At 44.0% G+C, this 20,492-nt stretch overlaps 1 protein-coding gene across 1 annotated transcript in view; it reads right to left on the bottom strand.

Annotated features, from left to right (window-relative positions):
• Positions 1–783: 783 nt before the first annotated feature.
• LOC137376012 (coiled-coil domain-containing protein 69-like) overlaps positions 784–20,492 on the bottom strand; it is a 59,984-nt gene continuing 40,275 nt past the window's right edge. Inside the window, exons 4-9 of the mRNA XM_068043920.1 lie at positions 20,182–20,281; positions 17,579–17,652; positions 9,720–9,821; positions 8,190–8,309; positions 7,968–8,065; positions 784–2,934 (exon numbers count right to left, since the gene is read on the bottom strand). Coding sequence (XP_067900021.1) covers positions 2,751–2,934; positions 7,968–8,065; positions 8,190–8,309; positions 9,720–9,821; positions 17,579–17,652; positions 20,182–20,281 — 678 coding nt within the window. The 3' untranslated portion in view covers positions 784–2,750. The remainder of the gene's footprint in view (positions 2,935–7,967; positions 8,066–8,189; positions 8,310–9,719; positions 9,822–17,578; positions 17,653–20,181; positions 20,282–20,492) is intronic.

The raw sequence follows: 20,492 nt of genomic DNA, 5'->3' as shown, positions 1-20,492 counted from the left end.
ATCAGGGCCCTGGGAGAACTCTTTTGCTTTTCTTTCAACAGTCCCATGACATCCTTAATGTCCATCCGAACCAATACACAAGAACTCAATTAATGTCTCATCAGAAGGATGGTACATCAGATAATAAAGCTCTGTCTGACTACTGCACTCAAGTTTCAGCCAGGTTACATGCTCAAGTGGGCTTGAACGCATGGTGTTCTAACTCACTGCTGAGGGATTTGTGCCTTGCACTGTGGTTAGTATGTTTCCAAAGGCAGAGGATGATTACAGTTCGCTTTTTATTACAACACAATTGCTTTTAGGGATTAAACTCCAGCATCGGAAGTAAGAAGAAATGCCCATAATTAGAAACGTAGAAACATGAGGCCATTCAGCCCCTCGAGCCTGGTCCAGCACTCAAACTGGATCATAGTTGCTCTCTATTAACTCCACCTACTCATTTTAGGAATATAGCAATTGCTAGACAATAAAAGATAGAAGTCCATCTAGTGTGTCATCTGCTATCCTGGTAGTCGCACAATACAATGATAAAGGAGCTGTTGACTAATCATAGCAATCCATCTCTATCACGTAGTCTACAATAATCCCAGTGAATTATTTTTAGAAAATGGAGTCTATGGAACAGTTCAAAGTATACCATTGTAAAAATCGAAGCATGTTAGTTTGTACTGACACAACTAACTTTTTCAATATCTGGCAGTGTTTAGTATTCAATTTCTGGCTTCAAGAATTTTGCAAATAACTTTTCAGTTTAAAGTGCCCGAGAAAATGAGACACATCAACTTAAAATTTTTTTTTTTTTATTGGTGTGCTGTTACAAAAAATCAGATCAATTCATATTCTCACCTTCTCACAATTCATGCATGCCCAGTATATTCCCAGGGGATGTTGCTGATTGCACCACTGTTGCTGTGGGCGTGGCGGGGGCTTATATACAAATCATATACTGAATGCACTTCACTCTTTCTGCTAATCTGCCAAGTAAACTGATCTCTGGTGAGTCCCAACATCCCTGAGCTTCCATAACTAACTTCTTTGGTATGGGTGGTATTGCCTATATCAAGAAATATTGGGGTTTAAGGGCAGTCAGGTCTATTTAAAGGCTGCACAAACCTAAATAAAATACAAATGCAGCACTGAACATTATCATTGAATCTTTTGATATTCATTTATTAAAATATATATCAGTGGCAATCAAAATCCAACATAATATTCTCTATAAGGCAATAAAGTGCTATTATTTTATCGTTATCTGCATTATATAATTTTAATAATTCCAGCTCGGCACTTTCTGATTGCCTGTCTTGTTTTTAACATTCTACTGTTTATTTATCTTACTGAATGACACTGTGTTCGTCACAACTTGGAGGGTTGCATGATCCATATTCAAATCCTGTCTTGAGTATTGTGTGAGTAATTTACAGAACCATTTGCACTACCCTGAGTTTGTTTATTGTAAAGATCTTTGAAAGTTTTATGCTAATTTTTGCAATAGCCAATGGAAATTTGCACTTCATAGTTCGCATGTCTGCAGGTTCTAAGGGATTGGAAGCTGTCCTCTGAATTTCCCATGGCAACTGTGAGGATGAATGTAATTTCCATAGACATCATAGGCTGTCTTCAGTAGTTCCCGAGCATAAGGTGGGCTGTCTAACTTGTGAGGGACTGTCCTCTGTAATCTCTATGCACTGTCTATAATTATTGCGGACCCTAGAAGCTCCATTAGTTTCATTGAAGGCACAAACGATTCTTCGTGGAAACTATGAAGACTGAAGATGACATTTTGCAGTAGCAGTTGAAGCCATCTTGAGATTCTGAACTAACTGATCAAAGTGTTCATTGTAAATACAATTGTAATGCTACAGACTGCTTGTAATTGTGTTTTGAGATGTAAGCAGAAGTTATAATTTGCAGCTGATGCATCAAGCTTTGGTACAACAGCTTATTCTATATTTTACAAGACATGATATACTCACAAATAAAACCTTGAGATTATTCCTATTTATATTTGTGCATAATGCCATTTTTCACTTTGTAATATTTAACAATTTCACATCTGACTGTCATACTTCTTGACTTCTTGATAATGAGACAACCTTTCTCCTATTTAAGCTGACTATAGGTTTCCTAATTATCATCATTACTTTCGGACTCTACTTGGATGAATTGCAAACTAGTGTCATGGTCTGCACGACTACTGTTGATTACAGGGAATAACTGTAACATACGTAAAAATAAACTCAGGTTTCTTTTTCTTAAATGTAAGAATTTGTGTCAAGGAAGATTAATCGAACTAAGAAGCACAAAATGGTGCCATTTTGATAAAACCAAGAACACTGTAGGTACCTGAAATTGTGAAGAAAGAAGACAAACACCAAATGCCCTTTAATAAAGTGTCTCAGAGCAGAGCTCTGGAGCACTTTCTCTTGATAAACACAGTTTCCTAAATGTAGAAGACACGGACCATATAAAACCAAGTTCAATTATCCTCTCATCCAAGCCTGTTGTTGATTTTACAAATGTTTCATCTGTAGAATGGTAACATTTCAGCGATGCATGCTTTAAAAGTGCAATGCGGCTTTCTATTTTAAAAATCAACTGATGTCTCCAATCAGCTCAGTGCCCAAATCCACTGAGAGACAACCAAAACCAAGCATGCTGAGGTAAATGCTTCCAAATCGTTTCAGAGGAGGACATTATCAAGGTTGTTGAGTTCTGTTGTTAAGTTCCTGTTCTTCCAATGCGCACTGTCACCTTAATGATGTTTCTAATGACTCTGAGTGAAGTGGTCTCCATGAAGCCTCTACAGTAGGTGATGCATTTCCATTTTGCAGTTTCCAGACCAGTTCGTCTTTTTCCTGACAAAGTCTTTCCTTAACCATAGCTTCTTTCTCCAATGTCTGTTGCAGGACCTCGTGCTCTATGGATAATTGCCTGAAGTAAAATTATATACAATAATTTTAGCATTGAGGCACATTTTAAAATATGCATTTCACATATTGGGCTGGATTTTACTCAGGCCCCAACATCAGGCTTCATGGTCGGGGTGGGCCGGAAGATGGTTCCGGCAGAGGCCTGCCACAGAGCTCGAGGCTGGGAGGGCCGGGCACGATCCTCCCATCATTAAGGTGACCTGGATTTAAATATTTGAATTAATAAACTGAATACGGCCACGACCTTTGGAGCAGCGGCCCGCACTCACGCACCTTCACTTCCCCACAGGGGTCAGCAACGGTCAGTGTCCGTATTAAATGATTTTGAGGTCCGTGACTGGTACTTTCAGGAATTAAAAATTTCCCATTGACTTCTCCTTTCCAGACATTAAAAAAATTCATAGCTGTCAGTTTCACAGCTGACAGGTCCTGGGAGCAGTAACACCGGTTCCGAACTCAGGACAAGTTCGGGGTTTTCCGACGGGTTCTGATTTTTTTCAAAAGCCCGCCGGAAAACCTAGAATTGTTTGAGGTTTGGAAGCTGCTGTTCCTGCTCCCACACCTGTCAGCTGTGAAACTGATGGCTGTGATTTAAAAAAAAACTGACAAATCACAAAGCTGCTCTGGGGAGAGTTCCTGCTCTCTGCAGCTGTCACAGAATGAGAGAGAAGGAGAGGGAGAGAGTGGGAGAACGGGGGTTGGGGGGAGAGGGAGAGAGAAACGGAGAGAGGGGAAAGATAAAGGTAGAGGAAGAGAGAGAGGGGTAAGAGAGAGGTAGACGGAGAGAGAGGAGAGAAGGGAGAGAGAGAGACAGGGAGAGAGAGAGAAAGAGAGAGAGACCTATAAAATTCTAACAGGACTTGACAGGGTAGATGCAGGAAGGATGTTCCCGATGGTGGGGGAGTCCAGAACTAGGGGCCATCGTCTAAGGATATGGGGTAAACCTTTCAGGACTGAGATGAGGAGAAATTTCTTCACCCAGAGAGTGGTGAGGCAGTGGAATTCGCTACCACAGAAAGCAATTGAAGCCAAAAATTTGTATGTTTTTAAGAAGGAGTTTGATATAGCTCTTGGGTCTAAAGGGATCAAAGGGTATGGGGCGAAAGCGGGAACAGGCTACTGAGTTGGATGATCAGCCGTGATCATAATGAATGGCGGAGCAGTCTCGAAGGGCCGAATGGCCTACTCCTGCTCCTATTTTCTATGTTTCTATGAAAGGGGAGAGAGGAGGGGAAGGGAGGGGAAGAGAGAGCGGGAGGGGAGAGAGAAATAGAGAGAGAAAGGAAGAACAGAGAGAGGGGGAAGAGAGGGAAGAGAGAGAGAGAGGGGGCAAAGAAGAGAGGGAGAGCGAGATAGAGGGTGAGGGAGGGAAAGAAAGAAAGAGAGAGAGAGAGAGGGAGGGAGAGTGGGGGAAAGAGGGGGAGGGAGAGGGGGGAGAGAGAGAAGGGGAGAGGGAGAGGGGGGAGATGGAGAGAGACAGAGGGAGAGAGAGGGAGAGGGAGAGAGAGACAGAGAGAAGTGAAGAGGGGAAGAGAGAGGGAGAGAAAGAGAAATAAGGAGAGAGGGAGAGAGAGAGTGGGAGAGAAGGGAAAGGGGTATGGAGAGAGAGGGTGCGAGAGGGAGAGAGAGAGGACAGAGAGAGGGAGAGAGAGAAAGGGAGAGAGAGAGGGGCGAAGAAGAGAGGGAGAGGGGAGAGAGAGGGAGAGAAAGAAAGAGGGAGAGAGAGAGAGGAACAGAGGGGGGGAGAGAGAGAGGGAGGCGGAGAGAGAGGAAGAGAGAGACAGAGAGAGGGAGAGAAGTGGAGAGGGGAAGAGAGAGAGAGAGAAATAGGGAGAGAGAGAGGGGGGCATAGAAGAGAGGGAGAGCAAGATAGAGGGAGAGGGACAGCAAGAAAGAGGGAGAGAGAGAGTGGGGGAGAGGGGAGAGAGAGAGGGAGAGAGAGAGGGAGGGAGAGAGAGAGGGAGGAAGAGCGGGGGGGGGGAGAGAGAGGGAAAGAGAGCAGGAGAGAGACGGTGAGAGAGGGAGGGAGAGAGAGGGAGTGAGAGGACAGAGAGGGATGGGGGGGTGGGAGAGAGGAAGAGAGAGGAGAAAGTGGGAGAGAGGGGAAAGGGGTAAGGAGAGAGAGGGTGCGAGAGGGAGAGAGAGAGGACAGAGAGAGAGTGGGGGAGAGAGCGGGGAGAGGGGGAGAGAGAGAGTAGGGGGAGAGAGAGTGAGAGGGCAGAGGGAGAGAATGGGAGATAGAGGGGGAGAGAGAGAGGGGAGAGAGATGGGATTGGGAAGGGAGACGGATGGGCACAGAGAGGGGAGAGAGGTGAGAGATGGACACGGAGAGGGAATAGGGATTGACACAAAGAGGGAGAGAAAGAGCGAGGGGGGAGAGAAAGAGATCAAGGTCACTGCTGACAGATGGGCATCTATCCGATTCTCCGCATTGCGACATCAAGTGTGTGGGCAGACACTGACTGCTTGTGCAAGCAAAAACAATGCCAGGTACTCACTAAATAGGGAGAAATGGGTTTTAAATTGGACTGTGTTTTAATGCCATTAGGTTGGTTGTATAATTTATGTACAGATTAATTGCCCCTATGTCCGTGGCTGAGTCAATAATTTTGTCAAGTGTCCGTGGTGCAACGCGTTGGTGCCTATCCCGAATTCCCCATCTGGGGAAAGCAGGCGTGGCACTGGTTGGGAATGGGGAAGAGTTAGTGTAGGGGTAGGGGAACAGGGTCAAATAATTGTAATGAGTATAGGGGATGGTGGGAAGGGGTGAGCTTTAAACTTTGTACAGTCTTGGGCGGAAGGTCAGATTTCAAATGTAAGTGTTTTGGGGGAAACGGAAGGGCAGATACTTAATGTCATTGGTATTGGGGGGTGGGAAAGGGGCAATAGAATTTTTATTACAACAGTAGGGGGTGTGTGGGTATTTGTTATTTCTTTAAACATTTAAATTTACCGGCATGGCTGGCTGCCCTTTAAAAATGGTGCCTTTGCCGGTGTCGGACAGCCCGCCCCCTCCATGTGATTTGGGGTAGGGGGCGCAGTTTAAATGAGCTGCCATGTGGGAGGCCTTGGCGGCTCTGCGGCGTGCGGCCCACATGTGTGGGCTGCCATTTTCTTGCCTACCGCCAGGACCGGTGGTGCTCTCTTAAAACCCAGCCCATTTAGTATGAACTTCATTTGTCTATATATATTTTTTATTCCCATCCAAACAGCTGCAGTGGCATGGAACAGCTTTTTTATTCCTTCGTTTCTTAGATTCTCTCCTTTTCTCCTCACCTGGTGCCAACAGTTCTCCAGTGCCTCAAATAACCATACTTTATATTTGATCCTGGACACTGCTTAATGACAGGCTATCAACTGAGAAGGGAAGGAAAGCACAAGAAAGTCCTATCCTATCCTGATCTGTCTGCACATAATAGCAACAGGAGTCACCGGATAGCAATCAGGAATGGGGAGTTCTTTTTCCATGGGGACACTGAGACTGACAGTAGTGCCCATTCTTCAACACCAGCTGTGAATAGTTCAATCAAACCTGTTACTGCCTTCTCAGCAACAGTGTTCCATTTCCGTCCACTCCTCCATTACCATCAGAACCTCAATTTATTTTCCCAGGCCTAGGTTCCCTATGCATGGTGGGCTTCTAGCAAGATTCCCACCAGCACAAGTGAGCCTATCAGAGTCTGGCCAAAAAAGTATAAATGCTTCAGCACCACAAGAAGTGGTCAGACAGTGATGGCCAAAGGCAATTCATAGAATTGCATAAGAATTCTAAAGCACAGAAACATGTCATTCAGCCCAACAGATCTATGCCAGGGTTCATTGTCCACATGAGGCGACACCTAAGTTATTTCATATCAACATATCCTATTCCTTTATACCTCATGTACACATTTAGCTCCACATTAAATGCATCTATCATAATCACCTCAACCACTCCACCCCAGAGAGCAATGGAGGCTGAGTCATTGAATATATTCAAGGCTGAATTAGACAGATGATTTTGATCTATAAGGAAGTAAAGAGTTATTGGGGGGGGGGGGGCGGGGGAGGGACAGTGAGGAAAATGGAATTGAGGCCACGATTAGATCAGCCATGATCTTATTGAATGGCAGAACAGGTTCAAGGAGCCGAATAGCCTACTCCTGGTCCTATTTCTTATGTTCTAATGATAGTGAGTTCCACATTCTCACCACTCATTAAGTAAAGAAATTCCTCCTAATTTCCTTGTTAGATATTTTTCTGATTATTTATATTCATGACCTCTAGTTTTGGACTCACCACAAGAGGAAACATCTTCTCTACATCTACCATATCAAAATCCCTTCATAATTTTAAAGACCTTTATCAGGTTATTTCTCAATCTTCTCTTAGCTAGAGAAAGAATCACCAGCCTGTTCAATCATTCCTGATAATTGCACCATCTCAATTCTGTTATCACCACTATTGTGGCATGTGAACTAGTAATCCAGAGGCCCAGGCTAATGCCCTGGGGACACGGGTTCAAATCCCACCATGGCAGCTGGTGGAATTTAAATTCAATTAATAACAATCTGGAATAGAAAGCTAGTCTCAGTAATGGTGTAACAAAGCTCTCATTGATTGTCATGAAAACCCATCCGGTTCACTAATGTCCTTTAGGGAAGGAAATCTGCTCTCCTGACTTGATCTGGCCTACATGTGACACCAGACCCACAGCTATGTGGTTGACTCTTAACTGCCCTCTGAAATAGCCTAGCAAGCCACTCAGTTGTCAAGGGCAATTAGGGATGGGCAATAAATGCTGGCCTGGCCAGCAATGCCCACATCCCATGAACAAATAAAAAACGCCATTTTGCACAATTCTCATGACATTGCTGAACTAGCTTCCCAGTCACCAAACAAATGAGAATCCAAGCACATTATTTGCTATTGCAAATTTATCAGATTCCTGGGTATTGTCAACTACATCAAGATACCCATTCTTGGGTACTTTCTGAGAATTCACATGCCAACTGCAACAGGCACATTGTGATACCACTGGAGTTATGGGAATACCTTGCCAAGGCCTGTTGATTTGTCAGACGAACTTTCAAGTCCTCATTTTCTTGCTGAAGGGTTTTAACTTTCTCCTGAAGTAAGATATTTGTTTCAACCTAATGAACAGTCAAGGGAAAAAAAATCTTTGTGTTAGTCACAAAATCAAACAGCAGCTACAAGAAAAATCAGTTCTTATCTCAAACTGTAGTTCTGTCTGTACTGCCAAACAAATGAATGTACCAGATTCTTCATCTGTAACACTTTCTTATCCAGCTGATGGATTCGTTCATTCTTCATTTCCACCACAAAATGCAAACTCTCCAGTTCCTGTTCCCAGAATAAGTTTGGTGGGTGTAAGTCCTGCAGTTTAAAGTACAGAGCTCTAAAGGGTTAGGTGGTCATTTTGAGATTAAAAGGAAACAGATGGTGAATTTTTACCTGTTTTAATCTATTCAGAGAAAATTGCAAAGCAGAATTGTTTCTTGGGTGAACATTCCTTTAGTGAAGCCTGAAAGATCTTTACTGCTCCTGTCTGCCTATGTCTCCATATGCTTGTAGCAGTGAGCCTCTGATCATTTTTTTTTAGAGATACAGCACTGAAACAGGCCCTTCGGCCCACCGAGTCTGTGCCGACCAAGAACCACCCATTTATACTAACCCTACAGTAATCCCATAATCCCTACCACCTACCTACACTAGGGGCAATTTACAATGGCCAATTTACCTATCACCTGCAAGTCTTTGGCGGTGGGAGGAAACCGGAGCATTCGGTGAAAACCCACGCGGTCACAGGGAGAACTTGCAAACTCCACACAGGCAGTACCCAGAATTGAACCCGGGTCCCTGGAGCTGTGAGGCTGCTAACTACTGCGCCACTCTGCCGCCCATCAATCTGTGTATGAGTACAAGAGAAAATTCACAATTCCTCATTTGAAGGCCATTGCAGACTTATCGCCAAACTTCTGCTTCCTTTGAGTGAGGCTTCCCACGGACGTCATGGAATTGGTGAATTTACTTGTGCATTTGCAACAGAGATAGGAACATAGGGTCATAGGAATTGCTGGATGAAAAAGGATCAAAATCCATCTAGTTCACTTTCTACCATTCTGACAGTCACATGATGCAACGATAATGGAGTTGTTGACTAATCATGGCTATCAATCCTCATCAATTGATCCACACTCTGACATGAAGCAAGGAAAACCCTCGGTGGTGGTAATAATAGTCACCTGTTACTCCCAAGCATGCTACATTTAGCATATGCAATGTCTCAATATACCCATATACTGTATCTGAAAATCTGCCAAATTTGCATTTGAATGAAACAGTACTAACTGTTTTCACTGTCTTCTTAAGAACTCTGTTCAATAGATTGACCACTCGCTCACTGAAATATTATTGTTTTCACAGATTCGTTTTAAATTTACCCTCCCTTGAAGTGGAGGCCATGCCCATTGGTTCTACTGTTCTGGACAAGGAGAAATAACATTTCATGGTCAACATTGTCCCTTTAGATTTCTAAAAACAGTGATCATATCACTACTCAATCTTCTCTTTTGCATTGAGAACACAGTAAAGAGGCATTCTCAATGTGCGGCAGTCATAATATTAAAATAAACAGGTTAATATCAGACAAAGTTAGAACATAAAGAAAGGTAATGCATTGTTAAATGTTTGTACATGAAGTTAGCTGATCAGAAGTTTTACCCTGTGATGTACGATTAGTTCTCATCAGATTTGTTGAATTCACATGCTTAAAACTCTAAATACCTGATTGTCTTTGCTGAGATCTCTTCTAAATATTGCATCCTCAATTTTCTTTGTCTTCTTTTGAAATGAGTTGACTTGGGCAGTAAGCTCTTCTATCCTTTCCTTTATTGAAACATCAATAGTGGACTGGATCAGAATTATGTCATTATTGAGACCAAATAACTAGTGTAGGAATATTTAAGATGTTCAGACTAGAATGAATACTTTGTATATTTTTTCTGATTTTGATTAAATCCTGCTCAGAAGTATCACCCTGATCTGACTGCTTGCTTGTTCTCTTCCAATAGGAACCAACTTGAGACCCCCCCCCACCCCCCAACGCCCAACCTTCCACCCCCAATAGCTCAGTAAATTTATACATTGATTAGATGAACTATAAAAAACCAGGAACGTTCCTGTTACTTGTACTTCTTTTAATTTAGTATACTGTATTCGCTGCTTACAATGTGGTCTCCTCTACATTGGGGAAACCAAACGCAGATTGGGTGACCGCTTTGCAAAAGCGTCCAAAAGCATGACCCCGAGCTTCCAGTTGCTTGCCATTTCAACACACCACCCCCCCTGCTCTCATGCCCACATTTCTGTCCTTGGTCTGCTGCAGTGTTCAAGTGAACATCAACGGAAGCTTGAGGAACAGCACCTCATTTTCCGATTAGTCACTCTACAGCCTTCCGGACTGAACATTGAGTTCAATAATTTCGCAACATGACTGGCCCTTTTTAATTATTATTTTATTTTATTTCATCATTTTTTTACCATGTGCCTGCCATAAACTGGGTTTTTCATGTTTGTGCTTTTGGCTAGGGCTGTTCATTATTCTGTCATTAACACCCTCGCTGCACTAATGCTTTGGCTTTCACCACACCATTAGCACACTCTCTTTGCCTTTGCCCATGACCTCCTTGTCAGTTAATCTCTCCGGTCCTCTGTCTTGTCACACACCTTCCCTTTTATTCTCTTTCCCCCCACCCCTGCTTTACTTGCGTAAATCCTGTTACATTTTTAATCTTTGCCAGTTCTGATGAAAGGAACTCTGCTTCTTTCTCCACAGATGCTGCTAGACCTGTTGTGTATTTCCAGCACTTTCTATTTTTATTTCAGGAAAGTTCCTGGTTTGATTTGATTTATGTGCTGATTTAGCTGACTTCATCTAGTCAGAGGTAGGTGTGTTACAATTGACCATAATGCCCTTATATTGAGGAGGGGAATATCATCTAGGGCAGGGGTTTGCAACCTACGGTTCTGGAACTGCATGCTGCTCATTAAGGACTCGTGTGGTTCCTGATCTTGATCGATCGAACCCATTTTAATAGCAAGTAAATGGCTTTTTTTAAAAAAATTTTATCAACAATGAACTTATGAGAAAATATAATTCAATGAATTTTTTTTTGTAAAAACCTTTAAAATGTAGTTGAATTGAGTCTGTCCTGTTTTTCATTATTATTGGCACTTGACTAACAGCATTGCAGCTCTTAAGATATTGCGTTTTTGACAAAATTTTTAAAAATGGCTCTTCTTGCTTTAAGATTGCTAACGCCTGATCCAGGGGCCGGAATTTTACCATTAAGAATCGGTTCCCGTCGGGGTCGTGCGGAGGGAAAAATGGCACGCGAAGGCGTCGGGCCGGGTCCCCGGAGTCATTATGCGCTGATGCAATTTAACCAGAGTGGGAAGTCGGGCGCAATCGAGTTTGTGCTCGCCGCCCGACCTATATCAATTGAGAAATAATTAAGGTAATTCAGAATTCAATTGACAGAGATTTTACGCTACGTATCTGATTTTACGGCCGTTAATTGGGTGGTGGGGCGTGTTGGGAACCCAGCAGGTTCAAAAGGGCGGCAGGCATTGATTCATGAAGGAGTTGGAGGTAAAAATGAATTTATTGAACTTTATTAATGCTGATGTTATTTGTGTGTCCTAACAAGGGTTGTAACTTGCAGGTTGTGCAGAAAGTTTAATCTGAATGTTATGCACTGCTGATAGGGACCCATGTAATATTAGTTATTGCCTGAAGGAAGTACCTGAAGTGAGCCAGTCACAAAAGCTGGAAGCTATTACCTGTGGTCAAAGCATTTGTTTTGCTGTTCAACAATGGGAATTGTTCACTCTGGAGGTGGATCATCAGCTGAGGAGGACAATGATTCAATGAGTGACAGAAGTACAAATGGTCAGGGGAACGTACAGCAAGCTACACCAGTGCATCCTCGTGCTGTTGGAGGGAGAGTAATTCGCAGAGTCGCCCGGGAGTGACCAAATGTCAGGAGACGTACCTACCCAGTCGTAAGGGCATACCGAACGTGTCTGAACTACTTGCAGCTGTCAGAACGCTGGAGCAGAAGACGACTGCGGCAGTCAGGGGAGACTGTCACATCTCTTTGTGAGATGCTGGCAGTGGATGTTGCATCAAACTGTCTTGGTGGCCATCCAATGCCAGTCGCTCTAAAGGTCACAGTAGCTCTTAACTTCTATGCGTCTGGCTCCTTCCAAGCCTCAGCTGCAGACTTGTGCGGTGTCTCACAATCAGCAGCGCACCATTGCATAAAGGTTGTGACTGATGCATTGTTTCAACATGCCGACCATTTCATCACATTCAAGACGGACAACACCAGTCAGGCTGAGAGAGCCAGAGGCTTCAGCATTATATCCGGCTTCCCAATGGTACAGGGCATGATAGACTGTACTCATGTGGCCCTTAGAGCACCAGCTGGACAGTCGGGGGCATTCATGAACCGCAAGGGATTCCATTCAATGAACGTTCAGCTCATCTGTGATCATTGGAAGTGAATCATGCAGGTGTGTGCACGTTACCCTGGTAGTTGTCATGATTCTTTCATTCTCCACAGCTCACAGGTGCCTGTAATTTTCAGTCCTCCACACAGAATGGAGGGATGGATACTTGGCGACAGGGGTTATCCTCTGAAGACATGGCTCATGACACCAGTGAGGAACCCAAGGGGTGAGGTGGAGGAACAATACAACGCCAGCCATGCGGCCACCAGAGTGACAATCGAGCAAACTATAGGCCTCCTAACGATGAGATTTAGGTGTCTTGACCGCTCTGGTGGATCACTGCAGTACGCACCGTTGAGGGTTTCCAGAATCATTGTCGTCTGCTGTGCTTTGCATAACCTGGCGATTGAACATGGAGATGCCCTAGAGGATGATGAATGTCAGCGCGATGTGTCATCAGATGATGATGACGTTTCTGATGAGGAAGATGGGCATCAGTCTAATGATGATCAGGGAGAGGAAGCTGAATGTAACTTGGCTCTAACTGCTAGAGAAACAAGGGAATCTCTAATTGGAACACGTTTCAGTTGAAATGATATAAATCTTCACACATTTCAATCCGATTTATGATATTAATCATTGTGAGGATCTGACTATGCAAAATCTTTAACCTTTAGGGGGTAAGACAAAGCAAATAACCAATCCATCGCATCATGAGGGACACGACCCAAGTGTGTGGCCTCACATTTGAGACAACTTGAGTTGACTAACTATGTAATATCTGACTTCAGGAATGACATGTTCAATGATAAAATCTCCAATTTAATCAAACACGATTGTTTTACAAATCAAATAAATGTACTTCAAGTCACCCAATGCACCAGTAGTGAAATTAAAGTGTTTTCTTAATCCGTTTACACGTGCTCATTCATGTGCATGATCCCTCGCCACCAGACTTACCAGAGGCAGGTGGCTGATCTTGTTACCGCCCTGCTTTTGATGACTTGGGCGGACGTCCTCTGCATGCTCGCGGCTGTGAGGGCCCTGGCATCTCAGGGTTCTCATGACAAATATCATGAGCACCCTCTATCACCCCGGGATTTAGTGGTTCACATGTCCCTGGCGTAGGGAGCAAGGAGCTGCAGGATGCATTAGAGGCACAGTGAGAGGAGCTCCCATATGCGATCTGCTGCCCCTGTGCCGTTGTGAGGCTCTGGTGGTCCTCAATGGTGGCATCAGAGCGCTGAGTGTCCTCAACCTGGCACAGTCGCATCAGATTATGCTCTCTGATGCTCTGGTCCAGGAAGGCCACAGTCGCTCTGAGGTCCCGAATTGCATGAAGAGCTGGTCCCTCCACTGCAGCCGCCAGTCTATCAACGGAGGAAGCCAGATGTTCAAATGCCTGTGAGTTTGCTGAACTCATACTCTGAATGGATGTCTCCAGAGTATGAGTCATAGCGTGCAGCATCTCAGGCAACTCTGCCAGATTCCCATGGACTGCATTCTGCACCTGCAACATTGCCCGATGAAAGGACGATCTCAGAGGCACGTCATCAGCTTGTGGCTCTGCAGAGGCCTGGCATCCCACTCTCCTCCGGGTGTGTGATGGATCGGCCGATTCTGCCTCTGGTGTCTGGCCCGGCAACTGTGCTGTGCTCACACCAGTCTGTGACATTGATTCCCCAGACACAGTCATTCCAACCGAAGTGTCAGTATATCTGCTGTGGTACTTGGTGCGTCGCGATGATGTGACGGTGCACCCTCTGAGGCGCCCTCCTCCACCTCAAAGGTGGATGGTCAGGCAACGGAAACGCTTCCTGGCACATGCTGGGTTTCACCTGTTGGGAAAAGCACTATGATCAGTTTCATCATCAAATCAGAGTTAAGCACAAGTTTGTGCCTCCAGCATGGTTACATCTGGGTGATGTTACAATTGAGGGCCACATTCAGTGCATTTGACATTCACCAAATCATTGGCACAGTAGCGCAGCCTCACCACCCACCCCCCCATAATGAAGTGTTACACCACATTCTGGAACAGTCACTCTCATGGCCAGGGACACCAGCCTCGCCATCTGCCACGGCGCATCCTCCTTCCTCCCCTGCTATAGTTAAGACATCCTCCTCCATTCTAGTGAGGAATGCCTGGGTGGTTTCGCTGCCACCAGTACGTGACCTGTCCCGGGCATTGTGTGCCCTCTTTTCCTGAATAAATAAAGATACTTATTTTATACATAGTCAATGGCCTATGTCGCTGTCACCCAAAGGGTTGGCGTTGGATTTCACTGCTGTGACAGTGTTGGGCGCAACTTTAGCACCACAGCATCAGCGTTCATCTCAGACTTGCCCATCATGCGTCCCATTTCAAGGCAGCAGCCAGGCATTGATCATACAGGGCTTCCACATTGCATCATGGGTACACAAAAAACCTCCCTCGGCACATAACAGATTAGATGAATGAGGAATGCCCCCTTACCCGGGCAGAGCGAAGCAGGTCACTGAGGCGCTTGTGGCACTGCATCCATGTACGTCTCACAACGCCTCGGCTGCTGATCTCCTCTGCAACCTCCAGCCAGGCCCTCTTGGTCACTTCGGACGGTCTCCTTCTTCCATCTGAGCTGAACAGAATGTCTCTCCTCTCCTCAATGGCCTGGAGGAGGACCTGCAGTGAGTCATCAGAAAATCGGGGGGCAACGCAATTGCTTCTGCCCACCATCACCTCTAACAGCAATATTTTTGTCTCCCAGTCTTTCTTGGTTTCAATGAATGGAGCCTTTGAAATCTCCAGACTTTAAGACAATTGTATCTTCCTTTAGATCAAATGCGGAACTCAGTGCTCTGTTTCAAATCAGTAATCTTTTATGTAGGGCTTACAATCAGCCTTCCACGTATATGGCCCCACCCCCAATGATGCTGAAGTTCTCGCCCGCGCGCGCCATTTCTTTTCCGACTTACGCCGCGGGCCCGCTGATTAGCTGATCAGCGCGGGATGCCGGCGGCCAGGCGACGCGGAGCGGGATTGGGGGCCTGATCCGCTTCAGGTGGATCAGCCCCAGGGCCACCGGTAAGCGAAAAATTCCGGCCAAGGTTTCCACTTCTGATCACTACCTGTAATCCCTGTCAATAGCGTGCAGGTATGTGCTGTTACGAGGGTTTCCGTTTTTTTGTTGAAACTTGAGAATCTATATTTTAAAACTGAAAAGGGATTCCATGGATGCTGGAATCTTGAAGAAGCTGAACTTTGGGTGTTTTTTCTTAAAAGAAGTTACCAGAAGGTTTGCACTGAATGTAAACAAGTTTTACTGGAAGGCACCTTTTGTAAAGAAACCGGGTTTTGACCTGAAGGGATATTTGCAAAGAAGTGACAAGCCAGGATTATTAGATGTCACATGACTTGCCTCTAGAAAGGTTTTAGTTTAATTTTGAACTGTTAAAAAAGCTAGTTGGTGTTTGGCCAGAGTCAGTTGGAGTTTGTTGATTGATCTGCCAGGAGAACAGAAGACGACCCAGCCAGCCCATCCTTCTCTTGAAAAGCAAATCCTGTGTCACGTGTGCTTCCTGTTGCCTCCTATATTTGAAGAAATCCTGCATCTTTGCAGAAACCTTGCATCTTTGAAGGAACTTTGCATTGAATGTGTGAATATTTAAACCTTTGTTGCTGCACATCTGATGCAAAACCTATGTGAAGCCTTCTGTAGCTGCATCTCTTGAATGCCTACCCAGACTGATCATCAACATCGCCTGGAAAGAACTGTTCTAGGAAGATTCCATTGACAGCTGCCTATTCGCCTTTGGGACACCTCGCCAAAACAAAGAACTTCCATGCCTTCTTTTCAGTCTAAGTGTTTTTTTAAAATTCCTTCTATTTCTTTGCAACAGCTGTAAACAAAAATTCCTTTTTTCTCCTGGTTAACCGGTTATCTTTGCATGTGTGTGAGGGCTAGGATAAATAAGGGACTTTAATATTTCCATTTGTTTTTATGCTTTCCTTTATTATTGGTTAAGACTTGGGTTATAATAAACAGATAGTTTTGTTATTTATTACAGAAACCTGGCTGGTGTGCTTTATTCTGGGGAAAAGTAGAGTATATGATTGATTGTTTTGGTAAGTGAGAAGATTTAAATATATGTTGTGACCTGTGGAGATGTGGGACTGAATTAACAGTGCACTCCTCCCACCTTGGTCGTAACAGTGTGCATAGTGAATGAGGAGAGGATCTTCCTTGCTTTTGATTCCTGCATGAACACATGGGCCACCTCGCGACACCTTGGTGCGGCCCTCCCCGCTGCATGCCGGCGGGCCCTTCATCTAAATATGCAAATAAACATTTAAGATATTTAAATAAACTTACCTGCAGGTGGCGGTCGTTCCACTCCAATATTATGGCTGCCGTTCGTGCTCCGCGTGCCTTCAGAACTCCATGCGGAGTTCCGGGCGAGGACCTGGTGGGGAGGGGGAGTAATAAAATCTTCAGGGTGGGAGGAGTGGAGGAGCGGGGAAATCAATTTTAATTGGATGTGGGCATGGTAGGAAGGAGTTGAAGGGCAAATGTAAAGAGGTTGGGGGGGCAAGTGCGGGTTGGTAATAAAGTTTCATTTTCTGCCGATGTCCCTTAAAAGAACATTGGAGGGGATGGGAAAGGGCCTCTGTTATGTCTGTAATTTCTCTGCAGTAATTCTTCATGCCTTACCTTTAAAAATTTAAATTTCTCCTAAGAGCTTCCAGCCCTTTAAAAATGGCACCGGATGCCATTGCTGGGGACGTGGCGGCTGCCCCCCACCCCGCACGTCATCGGGGGCTATCGTTCCACCCCTACTATTTAAATGAGCCCCCGCGCATAATATCGCAGGGCTCTTCGGTGGTCGCTGAATCTGGGCGCCGCGCTGAGTTTGAAAGGTGCCGCCGCAGAGCGCGGCACCCGAACATAATTCAGCCCATTGTCTTCCAGCACTCACTCTCTCAGCTTACACATGAATAATGGGAACCTGAATAAGCTACTTGATGGCAATCTGGGCTCATGGAATAGTAACCCAGCAAAAAACTGGCTTCTCCAGGAGAGGAGAGCAGGGCAGGGCCATTCAGGGAAGAAAAACAATGAGAAAATGGATAGATTAAAAAATAAACTAACCTGAAGGCACGTGTTAGTTTTCGCAAAGGATTCAGTCAATGATTTCTGCTCCTGTTTATGCAGTTTTATGAGCCCTAGTAAAAACAAGAACAGTCCCTCAGATTATAGGTCAGCAACATTGCAAATATAGCATTCAATTTTAAACATAATGATTCAAGCTATTATATTATTGACCCTGATATAAACATAACTTTTTTGATCAATCTCTGAATCTAACAATTTGTAGAGTGGAATACAGTGAGTTATAGTGCTATATTTTTAGTTCAATCCCAGCCCACAAAGGGGAATGCCAGTTAGTTCCCCTTTTGCTTAGAGTGATACAGCACTGAAACAGGCCCTTCGGCCCACCGAGTCTGCGCCGACCATCGGCCACCCATTTATACTAATCCTATATTAATCCCATATTCCCAACACATACCCACTTCCCTCAATTCTCACACCACTACCTACACTAGGGGCAATTTACAATGGTCAATTTACCTATCAACCTGCAAGTCTTTAGCTGCGGGAGGAAACCAGAGCACCTGGCGGAAACCCACGCAGACACAGGGCGAACTTGCAAACTCCACACAGGCAGTACCCAGAACTAAACCCGGGTCGCTGGAGCTGTGAGGCTGCGGTGCTAACCACTGCGCCGCTTCTGTGTGGTTTAACTTGAACCCATCTCCCAGACCTAGTAGGTGAATATTGAGTACACTCTATCCTCCAAAAGAGGATGAAGAACTTCATCTCATTTAGGTGAGATAGGTTCAGATTCAGAGCTGACAGGTTACTACTGAGCAAAATGTGCCACCTAAGCCCCATTACAGGGAAGTAATGTTCATTCCTTTCATCTGAGATAAACTGACATCAGGTAAAAGAGGTAAGGGACGAGCATCAGTCCTTTTGAATTTTATCCATATTACCCTACAGCAGGTTTAGTCAAACTCCATGACCACCTTTTCTTTAAATTTCCATGAATGTTTAATGGCACACCAGCCTCTAGCCGAGCAAGGATCCCAGTAACTCGATTGGATGCTAGGAGACAGTAGTCAATGTGATGCTAAGGTGGTCTAGCTAATCAGAAGAGGTCATTTGCAATTTTGTAATTTTTAGCAATCGAGTTCAGACTCTGCATTCAGGATTTCACAGAATTACAGAATTGTTACAATGCAGTAGGAGGCCATTCAGCCCATCGTGTCCAAACCAGCTCTCCGAAAATGCAATTCACTCAGTTCCATTCCCCCACCTTCTCCCTATAGCCATGCAAGTTCTTTCTTTTCATGGAACAGTCTAATTCCCTTTTGAATGCTTCAATTGAACCTGCCAAAATGATCCCTGGGTGCCTGCGTACAATTATTTGGTGGGGAAACAAGATTTTTAAATTGCCATCCGATTGTAAAATTAACATAACAGAAACTGCCCTATTTTCACTTTCATTGATTCAATGAAAATTGGGCAGTTTCTATAATAAGTGGCCAAGATATCATAAAGTTTAAGATTTCACAAAACAGTACCAGATCACAGATGCTTGTTGTTGTCCACAGATGCAAATTGGGAAAATATTTCCTTATGGGGGATCATGGTGCTTTTGTGTGGGAAGGGGGAAATTTAAGGGTAAAGATAGGGTTCGGGTGTTGGAATGTTGACTATCTATGGCTTTAGGGCACACAGCCTCAATGTACTCTCAGTGATTGCCTCTTAGAAAAGGAAAAATAATCACTGAAGTAGGATAACTTGGTTCTTCACACAATGTTCTTTGAAGCATTAGAATCAGTAATCATAGAGCCAGGTATTGTATTTGGTTCTGTTCCAATGGAGTCTAGTACACCTGCAGCACATAGAAAAGCTTAAATCGTTTCTGGACTCAAACCAATTCTGTTATGATGACTTGGACAAAAAATTCTATTTATGTTAAAGGAGAGGCTAACAGGGAAGATTAATGTTAGTAGGATCATTAATATGGTTCATAATGTTGATGGGTAGATTCCTTTAACTTAACTCTGGAAACGTGCAAGAGCGCCACAATTTTTAAAACAGGAAAGTGATGAGTGATGCATAGGTGCTCACAAGTGCAAGTGATACTAGTCATGGAAGGGGAGTCTTTTGATTGAATATGAGTTTGTGGCAAGGAATCAGGGTGAAAGACAGTCAGCAAAGGACAGGCGGTGAGTACAATTGGTCCAGGCAGTAAATGTGAATGCTTCAATCTAGTTCAGGGCAGTAACCTTTCTTCAAAAAAACCTGCATAAGGGCGTGACCTATTTCAGATAAATGTAAACTAATATTATGGACCAACAGATTACTATTGCTATGGAAACTATTGCTAAAGCAGCTTTTATTCGACAGGATTACATCAATAGGCTTTTCTCCTTCCAAAGCTAGTGTTCAGATCACTTTTCAGTTTATTCCTCATGCAATATTCATTTTGTTTTTTTCTTCAACACACATTAGGTCTAATATTTTTTCATTTTTTTTTCAAAATTGCAAATACTTGTCTTGAATTTCAAATGTGTTCTTTTTGAATAGGTAGAGGCCACTTAAGAATATCATTCACATGTAGAATAAATGTCACCTTGCCCTCATTCAGAAGAGTATAAATGCAGTTCTGATAAAATCATTACCTGCTAATGCAGCCTCACATTCCTCCCTGAGGACTTTGATATATTCAGAGTGACTGGTTTTCAGTTCCACTATTCTGGAGTCTGACTGCTCTGCTTCTTTCTAAAGAATATACAAACAATTTGTTAATCATCAACTTTTAAACAAATACTTGCCTGTTGCCAAGGTGCAAATATGACATAAATGTTATTCAAATAACCAGTTGACGGATCAAGATACGTGGACTTCTCAAAAGAGGTGAGCTTTGGATACCTCTTGCGAACAAATCTAAATCCAGGACTGAAATCCTTGAACAATGGAAGACAACTTAAAG

The sequence above is a fragment of the Heterodontus francisci genome, chromosome 12 (assembly GCF_036365525.1).
Source record: "Heterodontus francisci isolate sHetFra1 chromosome 12, sHetFra1.hap1, whole genome shotgun sequence".
NCBI classification, from domain to species: Eukaryota; Metazoa; Chordata; class Chondrichthyes; order Heterodontiformes; family Heterodontidae; genus Heterodontus; species Heterodontus francisci.
The sequence above is the reverse complement of the archived record's forward strand: the minus strand, read 5'-3'. Positions and strand labels throughout refer to the sequence as shown.